The following is a 19,839-nucleotide window of genomic DNA, read 5'->3' as shown; positions in this document are numbered from 1 at the left end:
TCAATGTCCTTCACTTCCTTGCCCACTCCTCCTGGGGTGCGGACCGTTCCCTCCTCCTCCGTCTTTATCGTGCTCTAGTTCTGTCACGTTTGGACTATGGTTGTCAAGTTTATGGTTCAGCTGCTCCTTCCACGCTGCACGTGCTGGATCCAGTCCACCATCGTGGTATCCGTTTGGCCACCGGTGCCTTCCCTACTAGCCCTGTTGATAGTCTCCTGGTTGAAGCTGGGATCCCCCCCCTTTCTGTTCGGCGGTCCCAGCTTCTGGTGTCTTATGCCCTTACTATCCGTTCTTCTCCCGCTCATCCTTCCTATTCTATCCTATTCCCAGACCATGGACGTCGCCCGCCTGACTCCCGCCCTCGGGCGGGTTTACCGGTTGGGCTGCGCCTTGCGTCTCTTACCTGTGATTTTCGGCTTCCTTCCTTGTCCTGTCTTCCTCGCTCCCTCCCCTCCACCCCTCCTTGGTTAGTTCCTCGGCCTCGAATTCGGATGGATCTCCGCCGCGGTCCGAAAGATTCCATCCCCCCGGTGGTGTTCCGTTCCTTTTTCCGCCAAATTTTATGGGAGTTTCGGGATGCTGTTGTTTTTTACACTGATGGCTCTAAATCTGCTGATCATGTTGGGTATGCCTTCACGTCCTTTGTTGGAACGGAAAATCATCTACTGCCACCCTCATGTGGGGTGTTTACTGCGGAATTGATGGCAATTTCCCGGGCCCTTACCTTTATTAAACAATCCCAACACAACCGCGTTTTGTTATGTACGGACTCAATGAGTGGCCTTCTTGCTATTGACCGGTGTTTTTCGCGCCATCCCTTGGTCTCTGCCATCCATGACCATCTCGCTGATCTTCACCGTGCTGCTTGTTCCATTGACTTCCTATGGGTCCCGGGCCATGTGGGTATCCCGGGTAATGAGCTCGCTGATCGTTTGGCTGGGGGAGCAGTTACTTACCCCCCGTTTTCTGTAACCCCTCCTGCAGCGGATTTACGGCTTCACATCAAATCCCACTTTGCACAGACATGGGCCAATTCTTGGAAGGCTACTCCACTGTCTAATAAACTTCGTGCCATTAAGGTGAATACAGGCCCATGGCGTTCTTCCTTTAGCCTCTCCCGCAAGGACTCGACCACACTGTGTCGTCTCCGCATTGGCCATACCAGGCTGATCCATGGTTTCCTTTTGCGTGATGAGCCACCCCCGCTATGTGGTTGTGGAGCCTTCCAGTCAGTGGCCCACATTTTGGTTGAATGCCCCCTTCTTTTGGCTCTGCGTGCTAAGTACAGACTCCCCCACACTTTACCTTTGATGTTGGCTGACGATTCCCGGATGGTCTCTCTGGTTCTAGGTTTCCTCCGGGAGAGTGGTTTTTATTCTCAGTTTTAAAGTTTTTAATCTCCCTCTGGTGTTGGGGCAGGGCGGTGAGTGTTTGGGTGTCTCCCACTGTAGGCAGTGTTCAGAGATTCCCAATTCACCTCCCTGACCGGAATCCTCTTTTCTTTCCCTTTTACTCTGTTTTTACCCCTTCTTTTTAAGGCTTGGTTAGTTTTTCTATTCCCATACGTACTTTCTGCATTATAGCAGTTGTACCTTTTAAGTCACAGGTGGTCTTGCCTATGCTGTTTCAGCATAGTGTTGGGTTCGTTCTCTTGCCAACTTCCCTCATTTGTTTTTACTAATGACAACGTGACTGCCCTTTTACGTTTCCCCTTTATCCGTTTTATTTTTTCTGACTATACTGAGATGTCCCGTTAGCAGAATGGAGTCTCTTTGAAACAAGGGACTGATGACCTTGCTGTTTGGTCCCTTTAACCTCAAACAACCAACCAACCAACCAAAATTTTATCCCCATCGTCATCTTTCTGGGTTTGGGTTGTTGAGGAGGCCATACATATTTATACGGCGTACAATCTTATCAACAGGGATGCAGGTTTTCAAGTAAGAGCATCCTGGTATCCAGCACTGGCTGCCATAAAATCAAAACAGAGAAAATGAGAACTTCAGATTCATCACTTCAAGCAATGTGCTACTGAGATTTAGTTCAGCCTTTAATTACAGGAGCATCTGGCACCACAGTCATTGCCCATAGTGCATGCGTGGGTGGCCTTTCTGTGGCTCCCAGCAGGGGGCACCAGGAGTGCTGCTTCAACTAAGAGCGTTTTCCTGAGTACGTGTATTGCCTGCTCTCGGCATGACAAAGTTTGAAACTGCCATGTGGTTATCATCAGTCGCACCTTGCAGCAGTAACAGCACGAGCTACCGCCACCTGAGAGAGAGAGAGAGAGAGAGAGAGAGAGAGAGAGAGAGAGAGAGAGAGAGAGAGAGAGAGAGAGAGATACTTTACTTACTGACAAAATATGCCTTTTCAGTGTTGTGTTAATATAATAATACAATGACTACTGCTACTACCACCACCACCACCACCACCACCTCCATCACAATACCAGCTTTTGTGCCTGTCCCATAATGTGAGCCACTTCTATTATTATATTTGAAAATCCTTGTGTTGCCACTCAGATCAATGCCTCTTGGATACTCGTAGAACAGATGAGTAACTCTAAAATACATTGCTGCTGCTGCTATTCATGATATGATGATAATGATAATGATAATAAAAAAACCCGTGAAGGCCCGGGAAAAGAATAGGCCTCTGGTATGTTCTGCCAGTCGTAAAAGGCGATGAAAAGAACAAACCACTAATAGGGTTAACCCCCCTTTTAGTGTGATTAGGTGGTTCAGGACAGATCTAATGAAGCCTCGGAAAAGCGCTGTCATGGTCAGGGACGACGCTTGAACCCTATGCCCGTCCACAATGGTAATGACACTGCTAGCCACACGGCAAATGATTTAAATCCAAATAGAGGTGTTTTGCAGGATATGCTTCCTGAAACCACTCTAGAAGGAAAACAAAGGCAGAGGATGAGATGATCAGATGAAGTTAACTAACACCTCATGTTCTGTTATTACCAAGCAACAAACTTAGGAACCAACACAACTGGATACAGATCACAAGTATACACAACATTTATTACCAGATATCCAGAATTAAAATTTTTAACAGAACAACGACTAGCTGATGGGATCCGTGTAGTAACCAAAAATAACAGGATACCCCAGTCAGAATTACAAAACATCAAACAACAAGTACAACAAATAGTGGAACAAAATAATGTGCAATCAGAAGAAGAAGAAGAAAATACAGTAATTGACTCAAACATCCCAGAGCAAGCAAACAAAGGACAACACACATCAATGAAACAATCAGAGGAAAACGAAATCTTAAGACGGCCACCAGAACAAGCACAAATAGAACATGAAGTGACGCACATGTTAGATATAGAAGAAAAGTTTCAGCTACCATATATAGAATACAAAGACACAAATACAGACATTAGACCATTCTTTCATAGACCACCAAATAACCCGTAAGTTGAAACAACAATAACAACTATCAACACAATCATACACAACAAAATAAAAGAAAATACAACTATGGAAGAGTTACAACTACTGGTTTATGTAGGAGCACTCACTATACTAAATATACACACTGGGCAGAGATCAGAACCAACCAACACACAGAAGAAACCCACAAAACCAGCATGGCAACACAGGCTACAGATCAGAATAGAAAAACTGAGAAAAGACATCGGACAGCTAACACACTTTATAAGAAATGAAATATCAGACAAAAAACGAAAAAGGTTAGGTAAAATCTCACAACAAGAAGCGATAGAGCAATTAGATGAAAAGAAGCAGAAATTACAAGCATTGGCCAAACGACTTAGAAGATACAAAAAAAGTGAAAATCGATGGAAACAAAACCAAACATTCAACACAAACCAAAAGAAATTTTTTCAGACAATAAAATAACACACACATTAAAATAGACAATCCACCAAACATAACAGACATGGATCACTTCTGGAGCAACATATGGTCAAACCCGGTACAACATAATAGACATGCACGGTGGATACAAGCAGAAACACACACATACAAGATGATACCACAAATGCCTGAAGTGATAATTTTGCAACATGAAGTCACCCGAGCAATTAATTCTACTCACAATTGGAAAGCCCCTGGAAATGATAAAATAGCAAATTTCTGGCCAAAGAAGTTCACCTCAACACATTCACATCTAACTAAATTATTTAACAATTACATTGCAGACCCATACACAGTCCCTGATACACTTACACAAGGAATAACTTATCTGAAACCTAAAGATTAAGCAGACACAGCAAACCCAGCAAAATATCGCCCCATACCATGCCTACCAACAATATACAAAATATTAACTTCAGTCATTACACAGAAATTAATGACACATACAACACAGAACAAAATTATAAATGAAGAACAAAAAGGCTGCTGCAAAGGAGCACGAGGATGTAAAGAGCAACTGATAATAGATACAGAGGTGACATAGCAAGCTAAAACTAAACAAAGGTCGCTACACTACGCATACATTGATTACCAAAAAGCTTTTGATAGTGTACCCCACTCATGGTTACTACAGATATTGGAAATACACAAAGTAGATCCTAAATTGATACAGTTCCTAAACATAGTAATGAAAAATTGGAAAACCACACTTAATATCCAAAGCAAGTTCAAATAGTATCACATCACAGCCAATACAGATTAAGCGTGGAATATACCAAGGAGACTCATTAAGTCCTTTCTGGTTCTGCCTTGCTCTGAACCCACTATCCAACATGCTAAATAATACAAATTATGGATATAATATTACTGGGACATACCCATACAAAATCACACATTTGCTATACATGGATGATCTAAAACTACTGGCAGCAACAAATCAACAACTCAACCAATTACTAAAGATAACAGAAGTATTCAGCAATGATATAAATATGGCTTTTGGAACAGACAAATGTAAGAAAAATAGCATAGTCAAGGGAAAACACACTAAACAAGAAGGTTACATATTGGATAACCACAGTGACTGCATAGAAGCGATGGAAAAAACAGATGCCTATAAATATCTATGATACAGACAAAAAATAGGAATAGATAATACAAATATTAAAGAAGAACTAAAAGAAAAATATAGACAAAGACTAACAAAAATACTGAAAACAGAATTGACAGCAAGAAACAAGACAAAAGCTATAAATACCTATGCTATACCAATATTGACCTACTCATTTGGAGTAGTGAAATGGAGAAACACAGACCTAGAGGCACTCAATACACTTACACGATCACAATGCCACAAATATAGAATACATCACATACATTCAGCAACAGAAAGATTCACATTAAGCAAAAAGGGAGGAGGAAGGGGATTTATTGACATAAGAAACCTACACTATGGACAGGTAGACAATTTAAGAAAATTCTTTATAGAACAAGCAGAAACTAGCAAAATACACAAAGCAATCGCTCATATAAATACATCGACTACACCACTGCAATTTCATAACCACTTCTACAACCCTTTAGATCACATAACATCAACAGATACGAAGAAAGTAAATTGGAAAAAGAAAACACTACATGGCAAGCACCCGTATCATCTAACACAGCCACACATCGATCAAGAAGCATCCAACACATGGCTAAGAAAAGGCAATATATACAGTGAGACGGAAGGATTCATGATTGCAATACAGGATCAAACAATAAACACCAGATATTACAGCAAACATATTATTAAAGATCCCAGTACCACAACAGATAAATGCAGATTTTGCAAACAACAAATAGAAACAGTCGATCACATCACAAGCGGATGTACAATACTAGCAAATACAGAATATCCCAGAAGACATGACAATGTAGCAAAAGTAATACATCAACAACTTGCCATACAACATAAACTTATAAAACAGGACGTTCCCACATACAAGTATGCACCACAAAATGTACTGGAAAATGATGAATACAAATTATACTGGAACAGAACCATTATAACAGATAAAACACCACCACATAACAAACCTGACATCACACTCACCAATAAAAAGAAGAAATTAACACAACTAATCGAAATATCCATGCCCAATACAACAAATATACAGAAGAAAACAGGAGAAAAAAATTGAAAAATACATCCAACTGGCTGAGGAAGCCAAGGACATGTGGCATCAGGATAAAGTTGACATTATACCAATTATACTATCAACTACAGGAGTCATACCACACAATATCCACCAGTACATCAACGCAATACAGCTACATCCAAACGTATATATACAACTACAGAAATCTGTAATTGTTGATACATGTTCAATTACCCGAAAGTTCCTAAATGCAATGTAACATATACCGTACAGTTAAAAGGAAGTCACGCTTGATTAAGGTCCGCGTCACTTTCCATTTTTAGCCAGACATAACGTCTGAGACAGGAAAGAGAAATGATGATGATGACGATGATGATGATGATGATGATGATGATGATGATGATGATGTTGTTGTTTTTCAGGCACTGAAACTGAGCAAGACAGCACTAGGTGAAACAACAGCAGGCCAAATTGTGAACCTACTTTCAAATGATGTTAATCGTTTTGATGTTGCTGTAATATTTGTCCATTATCTATGGTTGGGACCTGTAGAAACAGTAATTGTAGCATATTTTCTGTGGAATATAGTAGGAGTATCAGCACTAATAGGTGTGGCATCACTGCTGCTCTTCATACCACTGCAAGGTAAAAATTAATGATAAGTGATTAAACCAAACTTTTCTATATTTGAATAGGAGATGGGGCTTCAATGACTGAAGTATAAATTATTGACCTATTTATAGGATACCTGGGGAAAAAAACATCTACCTACAGATTAAAAACAGCCATAAGGACAGATGAACGTGTCAGACTAATGAATGAAATAATTAGTGGAATTCAAGTTATAAAGATGTATACATGGGAAAAACCATTTTCAAAGCTTGTGTCTCAAGCCAGGAGGTAGGTTGTCATGTTTCTTACTGTCCACTATTCCCAATTTTATTTAATAAGTAGAAAACAAGTGTTTTATAACCCATGTTTTCTTTTCAGGCATGAAATTAAATCCATAAGGGTCACATCGTACATTCGTGGTATACTGCTTTCATTCATCATGTTTACCACCAGAATATCAATATTTCTGACTATCTTAGCATATGTTTTATTAGGATATGAGATAACAGCAGAAAAGGTAAGAAAAGAGTGTGTGTATTGCAAACATACTTATGTCTGATGAAATTTATTTTTTTGATTTATCATCAAAATGGCAAAAATATAATTGAAGTTTGCTTATTAAAAATGTGAATGTGATAACTTTATGTATTGGTAATAGATGTATCAGCATCTTAAAGATCTGAGGAGTTAATCAATAAAAATTTATACTTATGATGAAGAATAAATCAGGTAGATGCGATTAAAAGTTTATCAGGCTTCCAGAGCTGCAGTCCAGAATGCTTGTCAAAAGTTGGGTGTAGCTGTTTGATCTAGATTATTGAGCTCATATGAAAATAACAACAATATAATGAAATTGGTAGACTTCTGTTCACCACATATAGCAGGTGTTGAGCTGCAAACAAGCACAGTGAAAAGACTGCTGGAAAAAAAAATGAAGTCAGGTGGAGAGAAGAAAGGGGAGAGGAGAAAAGGGGAGAAGACTGTAGATGCATTGATGGAATAGGTGTGTGTAGTGCTAGAGTGAGAGCAGGGAAGATGATAGGTAGGCAAAGGACAGGGACTAGCAAAAGTTGAGGTCAATGGGGTAACAGGAATGAAGAATATGTTCAAGGGAGAGTTTCCACCTACACAGAGAAGCTGGTGTTTGTCAGAAGAATACAGATTGTGCTAGCTGCGAAGTATTCACAGAAGTGTTGGGTGACATGTTCGGCAACTAGGTGGTTCAGCTGTCTCTTGGACACAATTTGGTAGTGGCCATTCATGCAGACAGACACATTGTTAGTTGTCATGGCCTTGTAGAAAGCAGCTCAATGGATGCAGCTTAGTGTGTTGATCACATGGCTGCTTTCACAGGGGCCCTTTCTTTGATGGGATAGGAGTACCTGTAACAGGACTGGAGTAGTCGGTAGTGGGATGATAATACAAGAGAGGTCTTGTATCTAGGCCTGTTGCAGGGATATGAACCACAAGGCAAGGGGTTGGGAGCAGGGTTGGGCAAGGATACTGCGTACATTTTGTGGCAAAATACCATTGAGGGAGGGATGGGAAGGATAGTGGGTAGGATATTCCTCATTTCAGGACACGATGAGTCATTTTAAAACCTTGCAGACAATGTGGTTCACTTCCTCCAGTCCTGGGTGGTACTGAGTCATAATCGGAGTGCTCCTCTGTGGCCAGAGTGGGTATGTGGGACGTGGTAGGTAGGTGACCAGGAAGACAAGGCATAGGAGATTTCTTCCTGATTGAGATTGGAGGCTAATTTCGATCTGTGAAGGCCTCAGTGAGGCCCTTGGTATATTTGGAGAGGGACTACTCATCACTAGAGATCCAGTGACCCCAGGTGGCTTGACTGTGTTGAAATGGCTTGGCTTCTTGTCATGGAATGGGTGGCAGGTGGCACAGTGGAAATATTGTTAGTGATTGGTAGATGTTACGTGGATGAAACCATGTAGTGATGTCACTATCCTTCAGTTGGATATTGAGGAGCCCTGGGTGAAACGAATGGGGGAGAAGGTGTTGAGGTTCTGAAGGATTGTGGATAGGGTGTCTTTATCCTTGTTACAGACCATGAAGATGTGATCATTGAGTTTGAACCAGGTGAGGGGTTTGGGATTCTGGTTTGTTAAGAAGGATCCTCTGTGTGGCACATGAATAGGTTGGCATAATATGGTGTCATGTGGGTGCCCACTGCTGCACCACAGATTTGTTTGTAGGTGATGCCTCCAGAGAAGTGGTTAGTTACAAGTCCATGAGTAAGTGTGGGTGGGGATTTAGTTGGTCACAGTGACCAGGAAGATGGTTGTATGTTTAAAGTCAGTCAGGCATTGGGAAGGTAGTGTTCAGTAGTGCCGAGGCATGGGCGGTGTGGATGTCAGTGCTGAATGAGGTGGCATCAACAGTGATGAGCAGGGCATGGGGTAGTAAAGGAATAGAAACTGTGGAAAGTTAGTGGAGGAAAAAGGTTGATTGCTTTCTTATTGGAAGGTAGGGCATTGGTACTAGGGAGAAGGTACTGGTTCATGAGAGTAGATATTCTCTCAGTGGAGACACAGTAATTGGCCACACTGAGGCATAGTGCATGTTGAGTAGTATGGACTTCACTAAGCATTTAGAAGTAGTAGTGCAGGGAGTGGTGGGGATGAGTTCAGACATGGGACTAAGGGTTTGATGAGGAAATAGAGATTTTTGGTGTAGTGTCACTGTGGTGGGGTTGGTATGTGGATGTATTGGGAGCCTTTGTTGGTAAGTGGGATTATAAGATTGGGACCAATTTTTAGGTCATGGATTGCAGTTCTCTTTGTGGATCTAAGGTTGTTTTACATGTTGAGGTATTTGTGGAATGATGTTGAGGAAAGGTTTGGGATTAGGACATTCTGGAAAGTCAACGGGGTGATTTGAGGGTGGGGGGTTGAGTACACTATTGGTTTAATCTTGAGTCTGATTGGTAGGGCTGGTGGCAAGAAAGTTTTTCCACTGTAAGGACTGGGAGAAAGCGCAAAAGTTTTTAATAAGTTCAACATGATGTTAACATCGAGTATAGATTTAAGTGTCAGGAAGTCATTTCTGAAAGTATTTGTATGAAGTGTAGCCATGTATGGAAGTGAAACATGGACGATAAACAGTTTGGACAAGAAGAAAATAGAAGCTTTTGAAATGTGGTGCTACAGAAGAATGCTGAAGATTAGATGGGTAGATCACATAACTAATGAGGAAGTATTGAATAGGATTGGGGAGAAGAGAAGTTTGTGGCACAACTTGACTAGAAGAAGGGATCGGTTAGTAGGACATGTTCTGAGGCATCAAGGGATCACCAATTTAGTATTGGAGGGCAGCGTGGAGGGCAAAAATCGTAGAGGGAGACCAAGAGATGAATACACTAAGCAGATTCAGAAGGATGTAGGTTGCAGTAGGTACTGGGAGACGAAGAAGCTTGCACAGGATAGAGTAGCATGGAGAGCTGCATCAAACCAGTCTCAGGACTGAAGACCACAACAACAACAACAACAACAACAACAGGATGTAATTTGGGTCTGGGCAAAAAGGTAGGGCCTTTGGAAAGGACTGATATTTCTGTGGACTGAGGTTCTTAGAAGCAGACTCTTGACTGTGTCTCAGGTCGGTTTAGGTTCTGCATTCTGTTTGATGGTGGAAGTGAGTGTCTTAGGGTGCGGTAAATGTATTAGGTCTGTGAGGCAAGGAGTTTTGGCTGTGAGTGACCTTAGGGGAGGTTTGATGGAGGCTCTTGCAGAAGTTGTGGGTAGTTATAGTCCAAGGCAGGAGTAGGTGGTGAACAGGTTGGAGTTTTTTGATGTGGCTCTTTGCACACTGTTTGAGTTCCTGGAGAACAATAGTTTGTCTGGGAAATGAGATGCAAAAATTGCAGAGCAGGAGAATTTTATGGATGGTGAGGAGGCATTACAAGCAGATGAAGACGTAATTTATATGGTTTTGTAGGACTAATTTGGTGACAGCTGTGGGCTGACAGAATATGAACAGACAGACAGATGGACAGACTGGAAGAAGGGGTTGCAGCTGGAGACAGGTAATTTTCATGGCCTTGGCATTTCGAAGGAGGGAGGCAACAACACAAGAACAGTATTTGAGACTGGGTTATTGCTAGGAATAGGGAAAATTATCTGTTAAATTTTACAATATTATTATTGTTCCATCCTGGACTTTCCATTGTTTCATATGAAAGACAATGAGTAACAGAAATGTGAATGTATGTTCTTTCCTTGAAGGTTACAAAGTTTACACTGAAACAATATAAATAATGTTCTGTTGAAATGAGATTCCTTTTTGTGAAGCATATGTGTTAAGAAGTAGAAGTTCCTGTCCTCAGGAACTGATCCACATAGACTTTCCAGTAATGTGAATACGCATGTTATCTGAAGCATCTGGGTTTGCAAGTTGGGGAAGAGAATGTGTGTTTCACAATCGGTTGTGTGCTTTCACAGATTGTGGAAAACACATCATTTCCACAACAAAATAATTGCATCTTCAAATTTTTACTTCATGCACAATGAAAAACAACAGATTAGTTCATAGGAGGGTATACAGTTAATGCTTCGAATTTTTTTGGGTGAGTTGTGGTTATTACGTATTAAAAACAATATCTGCATAATTACTGATACATCTAAACAGATTTAACATATACTTCCCCTAAAACAACTAAGAGCTCTGCGTTTTTCAGAATATTTCTGACATACATAGTTGTATAGACTCAAAAATTGTTGTTAGTATTCTGAAATTTTGGAAGATATAGATCTGACAGCCATGGTTAGTCTTTCCAGAGCTATTTAGTGAACCATAGGACCTTGTAATTCAAGCATTAAGCTTTATCTAATGAAGTGGAAAGCATTCACATTTTTTGGAAAAAATGACATTCCAGTGAAGTAAATCGGTTACTTACGTATTATAAACCTGCGATTATTTTGTCCAAAATAAACATAAGTTCATAAGTGTTAACATGTATGTGTTTTTCCTGCTTCTTCTTCATGAGTTGTTTTCTTTGTGGTTCACTATTTTAGTACTCAGTTTAAAATTTATCATTTATTTAAAGATAATCACTAGGCTTCTCCAATGCCATAAACATAATGTAGATAGATATATTATTCTACTTCACTTATATCTCAGCTCTCTTCAGTACCTGGAATACTGATTTTTCATTTTTCCTGTATGATTATTTTGAACTCTTCTCAGCTATTCAGCCAAGTGGTACTGTCAAGACCATCTGGTGGATGATGCCATCCAGCTGAATACCTCAGAACAGTTCAAAAAATTCATCTTTTCATTGATCGGGCAAGTTAACACTAAATATTTTCATAATGAAACAATTATGTACAAGACATACTTACGTGAAGTGGAAAAACTGGAGGGTAAGTGATGCAATAGACATTATTTATCATCATTTTTGGAAACAACATACATTTTCAGTTGTCACTTTCTCAGATTGTGATAAGTATGTGCAGTGAAAGTAGACATTTTATATTGCAGGTTTTTGTTATGACATCATATTATAACATCCTGAGACAGACAATGACAGTTTTCTTTCCACAAGGAATCTCCCAAGTGGCTGAAGGCATGGTGTCAATAAAAAGATTACAGGTATGGTATTTCTTCAGCACAGAATATCTTTTCTTACATTTGGTTTCTAAAGTAAGGTTGCTTTCTGCCCTGCAATGATCCTTACCCTCCCTTCTCTTTCTGAATTAAATTTCTATGTGAAATTCTTTCCTCTATTCACAGAAATTTCTTCTGTATGAGGAAACAATAATTCATCAGCCAAACATGAGGATGTCTGTCAAAACTGATGAAAATAATAAAGATACTCTGCCAGTTAAAACAAAACAGGTAGCAGATGGTGTTGAAGGCAATGGTGTGGCTTTAGACTGTATTAAGTCTCAGAATGAGATGAATGACAAATCTTGTGAAAAAGTAAATTCTGCACCATCTGGTGGAATAATTCTGGAAAAAGCTACAGCTAAGTGGACCTCAGCTGCTAATGAGAATACATTGACAGACATATCTTTGTCACTGCATCCAGGCCAGTTGATTGCGATAATAGGTCCTGTAGGGGCTGGAAAGGTAAGTTATCTCCTCTATATGCTTCCACTTTCTATTAAGTTAAAACTGTTTAACATTTCTCGTGAACCAATTCCTGCCATCTTTTTGATGGCGACTGCTAGTGGGTAGCTTTCTTTCCCTCCTTCTTTGTTCTAAATTACTGGAACCTAATACCATTTTATAGAAGATCGGGGTTCTTCTTGCAACAGATCACGGAAAAATGGCAACAGAGCTGAGGAAAGTGTTGATATGAGTGGTGTTGTAATGTTTGGAAAAAATGTAGTTGGTTGGGGAGTGGGGGGGGGGGGGGGGGGGAGGGGGAGGAGGCAGTCAAGGAAGAATTATTACAGGACAAGTTAATAAAACTTTATGGAACCCATAAATATTAGTGACCTGAATTTATATCCATTTAGTGGATTCAAAAGAGGTATATTCTTAGAGAGAATTTGATTTGAAGCTCTGCTCTCCTTAACTAATATGTCCCAGAAGTGCCAAATGTTGGCTTCATGAGGTTCTGTAGCACTCCAAATTTTATGGATGGGTGTTTTTATCGTCTGAACTACAGTTGTATAGCATAACCAAATTGTAGTTCCAGCTTAAGTGAGCTGATAAGTGTATTTACACTCACGTAAATTAAGGAAATTAAATTATGATCTGATATATACTTTGGTGGCAATCATATTTTACTATTCTACTCTATGCTGTTTAAAGTAAAAAAAACCTGAGAGTCAGGTTTTTACCTTCCGTGTCCACATGGCTTAGCAGATTTGCAATAGTTCATCTTTTCAAATGTAAAAGATATGAATGAAAAGATAGTACTCATTTTTTATAACATAGCTTTATTTATTCACCACCAAATATTTTTGTTTATTTCCTGTTTCCTTTACTGTGGAATTCTTTAACTTAGTTGTTCTGAAGACTCCTTCTCTAGTCAGTTGGGACTGGTTGTATGACAAAATGTTTTCAGTGTTGCCCTGCTGTCACTTTTGCCAGTTACTGTTTTTGTTCAGAATACTACACTGATAGTATTCATTATAGCATCATACATACAGCACATTTAGCGCTACGGGCATATCAAGCAAATAAATATACATGTGTGCATATCTACTAAGTAGTAAATAGATCCTGGAAATGTGTGACAAATACTGAGTCTTGCACAGTTCCATAGTTTATTTGACACACAATGTAAAAACCAGCATCGCTAGTAACAGCAGAATTTATCAAAGAGAGCGGCTTCACTTTCTATTTACTGTCATGATTTATACGATTTGTCACAGAGTTAATATGGCTTCTCTTTATCTTACATCTGGTATGTGGTGATATCATGTCAACCCAAGCTGTGTAAAAATCATCCTACAAGACATTTCATCCTCTGTCTCCTGGTACAGTACTTCACAAATTTGGATCTTGTTGAGAAGTCTGCACCCTGCACTGAAACATAAGAGTTTCATTCTTTGTAATTGTGCTGAATGTCATTAACTGCAAGCCAAGACACTTTATTCAGTTAACATTATAGTTGGTTACTATGCTAGTGGAAAACCTACGTTCTCTCTTGTAGTATCAGAGCTCCTGAATTTATAGTATGTTGTATTGCTGTCGAGATTCTCTGAAGAGGTGATACATAATCAAATAAAATACAAAACTTAACTTAGTCTTTAGGATTGCTTTTAGCCATCGTCTCAGTATAGTTCATGTAAATTGTCTGTCTCAAATACTTAAATTACTCAGTTACCTCACTTTTTAAAAACATATTTAAATTGTTGTCAATTTGCATCTCTTGCAGACTTCACTATTACACGTAATTCTTAGAGAGCTGGAACTGTCAAGTGGTACACTTAAAATCAATGGGAGTGTTTCCTATGCATCACAGGAACCCTGGATGTTTGCAGGTTCTGTGAGACAAAATATTCTTTTTGGCCAGCCATATGTTCGTGAAAGATACAACCATGTTGTGAATGTTTGTGCACTGAAGCGTGATTTCCAGCTCCTTCCTTATGGGGACAAAACTATAGTTGGTGAAAGAGGAGTTTCCCTCAGTGGTGGACAGAGAGCACGTGTCAATCTTGCAAGGTAAGTTTAGTTATTAAACTAATATTCTTGATGAATGAATTGTGGCCTGCAGTTAGTATCATTATGCAGTATAAATTGTGTTCTGAATGAAGGTAGAATAATTTGAGTTTTGACGTATTTTTATTTGTACGCTTTCATATTGTGTACCCATTACAACATGAAAATTAACATTAAAGTTAATCAAAATTTGATTTAGGTTGACAGTGTTCTTCCTACTGCTCTGAAATGCCCTTTAGTTGTCCGTGGGAAAGATAATGCTATAGTCTTAGTTTTGTAGTTGATAATGTAAAATGGCCATGATAATAATGCAATTTGTAACTTTGCATCTCTTTATTTTCCAGAGCCATTTACAAAAATGCAGACATTTATCTTCTAGATGATCCCTTATCAGCTGTTGACACACACGTTGGGAAACATTTGTTTGAAGATTGCATAACAGAACATCTCAAAGACAAAGCCAGGATTCTTGTAACACATCAGCTACAGTACCTGAAACATGTTGATAAAATTGTCATCCTGAATAATGTAATTATCAGTAGTTGCTGCTCAAAATATGATTTTTAGATATTTTTATTTTAATGGTTTATTTGTGCAGTGAAAAATAATCAGTGTTACTTAAGAAACTATTTATGCTGGCATTCTGTTGAATTTCTTTGCAGATGCTATGACCCTCTTATAGCCATCTTAAAAGTGCAAAATGACTGCCAAAAACTAGGTGCCATATGTAAGAAAGGATAACACACTGACAGGAAACAAATTGCAACACCAAAAAATACTTACCGTAGAATAATGAAATTTCCAGAATACATTTGTCTAGGTAACACATTTAAGTGATCAACACTGCAAGATCACAGAATAATGTGTGAGATAAGCCATTGCAAATGTGACATGCTGGTACATTAACAACTGGTGTAACCACCAGAGTGTTGAATACATGCATGCAAACATGGAAGCTTTGTGTAGTACAGGTGCTGGATGTCAGATTGTGAGAAGGAGTTCCATGCTTGTTGCACTCGGTCAGTCAATACGGGGATGGTTAATACTGTTTGTAGATGACACTGGAGTTGTTGTCCAATGGTGTCCCATCTGTGCTCAATTGGAGACAGATGCGGTGATCTAGCTGGCCAAGGCAACATGTCAATACTCTATAGTGTGTGTTGGGTTATGACGGCAGTATGTGGGCAAGTGTTATCCTGTTGGAAAACACTCCCTGGGATTGTTCATGAATGGCAGCACAGCAGGTCAAATCAACAGATTGAGACACACATTTGCAGTCAGGGTGCATGGGATGACCACGAGAACTCCTGCTGTCATACGAAATCGCACGCTAGACTCCAGGTGTAGGTCCAGTGTGTCTAGCATGCATGCAGACAGGTTGGTTGCAGGTCCTCAGCTGGCCACCTCATGATGAACACCCAACCGTCACTGGCACTGAGGCTGAACCAGCTTTCTTCAGTTAACACAACAGGCTCTACCCTGCCCTCCAGTGAGCTCTCACTTGGACATCACTGAAGTCACAGATGAAGGTGGTTTAGGGTTGGTAGAATGCGTGCTATAGGGGCCTGGTCAGATCTGTCCTTGGAGTAACCAATTTGTAACAGTCAATTGTGTCGTGTGCTGCACAATGTGACAGTCACACGCTACCCTGTCGGTAGTGCTATGTGGTCGTCCAGAGCCAAGTTGTACTGCACCATACATTCTCACGACCACTGCTTCCAGCAATCATATGCAGTGGCTAAGTTCCTGCCAAATCTTTCTGCAGTATCACAGAAGGAACATGTAGCTTATCGTAGCCCTATTCACAACCCCATCCAAACTGAGTGAGGTACTGATAATGGCATCTTCGTCTCCTTAAAGGCATTCTTCACCAACATCAACTCACATCTAATCTCAAAGGTAACTAACGCCCATGACCATTTCGGCATGTGTTAAAGCAAACCTGATTTGCATTCTTAAGATGCTACTAGCACCACTGTTATGTGATTGGCATGAAACTTGAATATACATTTTCAAGATGTAGAAACATGCCTACAAACTTTCATCTGTCACAAAACTCCTCCTTGGTGTTTCAATTTTGTTTGACTGTATTTTTTCACACTGACCACCATTAACTGGAATTTAAAAAGGTAACTTTTTTTGCTTTTTAACATTTAAATTTTTGTGAAGACATGACTGAAAGCAACAGTTCAACCTCAAGGAAAATTTTTTCCAAAATTTTTGATGATGATTTAAAGAACTGCAAGCTAAACGTTCTGTTAACTCATCAGTGTGTGCTACTTTTACATTAATAATTAGCAAAATATTATTTGCAACATATTTAAAAGTTTAAACCATTTGTTTCCCTTCAGAAAATTGTACATGATCTTTTTTGTGTAAATTTCTAACACACACAGAAATCAGTTTGTTGAGATTTGAGTTTTGACCAAGCCCTTAGTTACTTTCTAGCGTTCCAATAAGCATTTCAGTGAACCTTAAAGGACTGCATTTCTTCCCTAGGAATTCCATCTCTTTCTACCATTTGACTCTCAATGACTATTTTTTTGTCAGTGAGAACCCTTTAGCACTCTGAACATGAAACTTAGGCTACTTACCACTAAAAATTGTTTACCACTAAAATCTCAATCTCAATCTCAATCTCTCTCTCTCTCTCTCTCTCTCTCTCTCTCTCTCTCTCTCTCTCTCTCTCTCTCTCTCTCTCTCTCCCCCCCCTTCCTCCCTCCATCACACACACACACACACACACACACACACACACACACACACACACACACACACACACACACACAAAAGCTCTTAGATTGTAGGCTCATTTTGTTGAACTTTTGATTCTCTCCTTATTCTTATCCATCCTCTCTTTTAGAACATTTCCTTTTTTATCTCTGTTCTCATTATTAGTAATGTGTCTCTTCTCTCCTTTTTGGTTCTTCCCTTTCTAGGATGTTTTCAGTCTCCATCCTTGGTTTATGACTTGTCACCTGACATCTGTGCCATGTTTATTCGTTAATATTATCTATTCCTGGCAGTATACTGTTAATATCCATCTATCATATCCAGCTGGGCATTACATAATTCACCTGGATGCGTTTCATCTATAAGACTTACAAAGTCACTAAAATCATGTGAACTTGCCGTGAGCATTTAACTTTATTTGTGCCTAATGAAGTCGCCTCTCATGTTCTACAAAGTAGTAAAACTTCTTACTTGTATGTTTTAGTGTACTACTCCTCTTAAAATTTGATTGTAAATTAGTTTCAACTAAATTTTCTGACTAGACCTTCCTGGTGCATGCTGTTAGGAATGACATGGTGTAATGTGCTGTCAGCAGAGATAAATTTAATCATTATACTTGCTATATGATGACAGTTTCTAGTAAACTTCTAACCAAACAGTAGAGTTACAAAAATAGTTATGCCAGATGTTATGTTTACTACTTACAATTTCATTGTGTATACTTCATGACGTAAATGAGTGTGCACCTGTTTCCTCTTTTACCCCCCCCCCCCCCCTCCCTTTCCCCGAATCCTACACTGTACATAATGACTTCATTTGAATTACAGGGTCAAATAGAGGCAATGGGTACATACAGTGAACTTCAAGCCAGTGGCCTGGATTTTGCTTCTCTGCTGAAAGAAACAGAGAATGAACCTGAAGAAGACCAGTTATCTGATGACATTTCATCTCTCAAGAGTATTGCTCGTCTATCTCTTGGGGTTTGTATGGGTTTTTGTTGAATCTAGATTTTAAAATTAATATCAATTGTCTAAAAACTTGTCCGAAGGTACTCTGAACTTTACAAAAGCTCAAGACAGATGTCTCAGTCAAACCAGATAAGTTACTGAAAATATCTTTTATCAGAGAGTAGGTGATTTTTGAAGTTTTAAGTAAAAAGGTTCACTGTTTCATTCAAATTTATTTTTACATCTTGAAAGTCATTCATATATATTCACAGGTACAGATTGTCACATTTAACCTAATTTTCTGAAACAAAGATTCTTTTCTCCTTCAGAGTGTGAACTCAGTTGATGAAACTAAGCAACAGGAGCCAGTAGAAGTGGCAGAAATGAGAACTTCAGGTCGTGTTGGAGGCCATGTTTACAAAGGATATTTCAGTGCTGGTGGCAACTGCTGTGTCATCTTCACAATGTTTTTCATGTTCTTCTTGGCACAATTTGCAGCCAGTGGTGCAGATTATTGGCTTACATACTGGTAAATATTTCACTTGCTATTTTCCATTTACTGTGCTACTTTATGTATGTTGGAGGATGTAACTGAGAAGTATCTGTTGTTTTCTGGTTTCATTTGAAATATGTAATGTAATAGAAATGACCCATGAACACAACAAAGGGCTTTTGTTGTAGTAGCTATGTAAGTGCCTTTACATGGGAACAACATTGTACAAGCAATGAAAGTCAACTGAAATTTTAATACAAAAATATTATTAAAATTATTTGCAAAATAATGGAAAGAAAAATGACAAGATTATGAAAAAGACAGATTGCTACTCGCCATAAAAGAGTATATGTTGAGTTGCAGACAGGCTCACTGAAAAGACTGCTAAATATGTGAGCGTTTGGCCAAAAATGCCTTCTTCTAAAGTAGGCAAAAACATCACGCATGCAAGGGACCACTGTCTTTGGCTACAGCAGCCACGCTGTGAGTAGCTCTGCATGATGGGAGAAGCAATCTGGGTAGTGAGGGGTAAGGAAGGAGGTGGGGGTGGGAAGCCGCCTCCTTACCCACATCAACTGCAGATGCTCACAGTTTGACCCCCATCACCAGTTTAGAACAAGGCATTTTGTTTGAAAGCCACATGTTTGGCAGTCTTTTTAGTGTGCCTGCCCATGATTCAACATATCCTCTACAAGGTGAGTAGCAATATATCCTTTTCATAATATTGTCATTATTTAATTTTGTGTTATGTAAAAGGAAGGAAAAATCATTTATGAAGTTACAGAAACCGTATTATTGAATTATTTTGGCTAAATGTTGCCATATGCACAAATTCATTGTGTGTGTAATCTGTAGGGAGAGACTGTTTCTTTGTTATCTTCTCT

The 19,839-nt window shown here is 39.3% G+C and overlaps 1 protein-coding gene across 3 annotated transcripts in view; it reads left to right on the top strand.

Annotated features, from left to right (window-relative positions):
* LOC124596597 (probable multidrug resistance-associated protein lethal(2)03659) overlaps nucleotides 1-19,839 on the top strand; it is a 261,248-nt gene that overhangs the window by 200,231 nt on the left and 41,178 nt on the right. For all 3 annotated transcript variants that reach the window (XR_006978324.1, XM_047135794.1, XM_047135793.1), the window contains 9 exons: nucleotides 6,460-6,682; nucleotides 6,781-6,937; nucleotides 7,028-7,166; nucleotides 12,146-12,256; nucleotides 12,398-12,736; nucleotides 14,499-14,785; nucleotides 15,127-15,310; nucleotides 18,343-18,495; nucleotides 18,792-18,991. Coding sequence is in view for 2 of the 3 variants with exons in the window: in XM_047135794.1 (XP_046991750.1) it covers nucleotides 6,460-6,682; nucleotides 6,781-6,937; nucleotides 7,028-7,166; nucleotides 12,146-12,256; nucleotides 12,398-12,736; nucleotides 14,499-14,785; nucleotides 15,127-15,310; nucleotides 18,343-18,495; nucleotides 18,792-18,991 (1,793 nt within the window). In the remaining variant the exon portion in view is untranslated. The remainder of the gene's footprint in view (nucleotides 1-6,459; nucleotides 6,683-6,780; nucleotides 6,938-7,027; nucleotides 7,167-12,145; nucleotides 12,257-12,397; nucleotides 12,737-14,498; nucleotides 14,786-15,126; nucleotides 15,311-18,342; nucleotides 18,496-18,791; nucleotides 18,992-19,839) is intronic.

The sequence above is a fragment of the Schistocerca americana genome, chromosome 2, assembly GCF_021461395.2.
Source record: "Schistocerca americana isolate TAMUIC-IGC-003095 chromosome 2, iqSchAmer2.1, whole genome shotgun sequence".
Classification (NCBI taxonomy): Eukaryota; Metazoa; Arthropoda; class Insecta; order Orthoptera; family Acrididae; genus Schistocerca; species Schistocerca americana.
The sequence above is the reverse complement of the archived record's forward strand: the minus strand, read 5'-3'. Positions and strand labels throughout refer to the sequence as shown.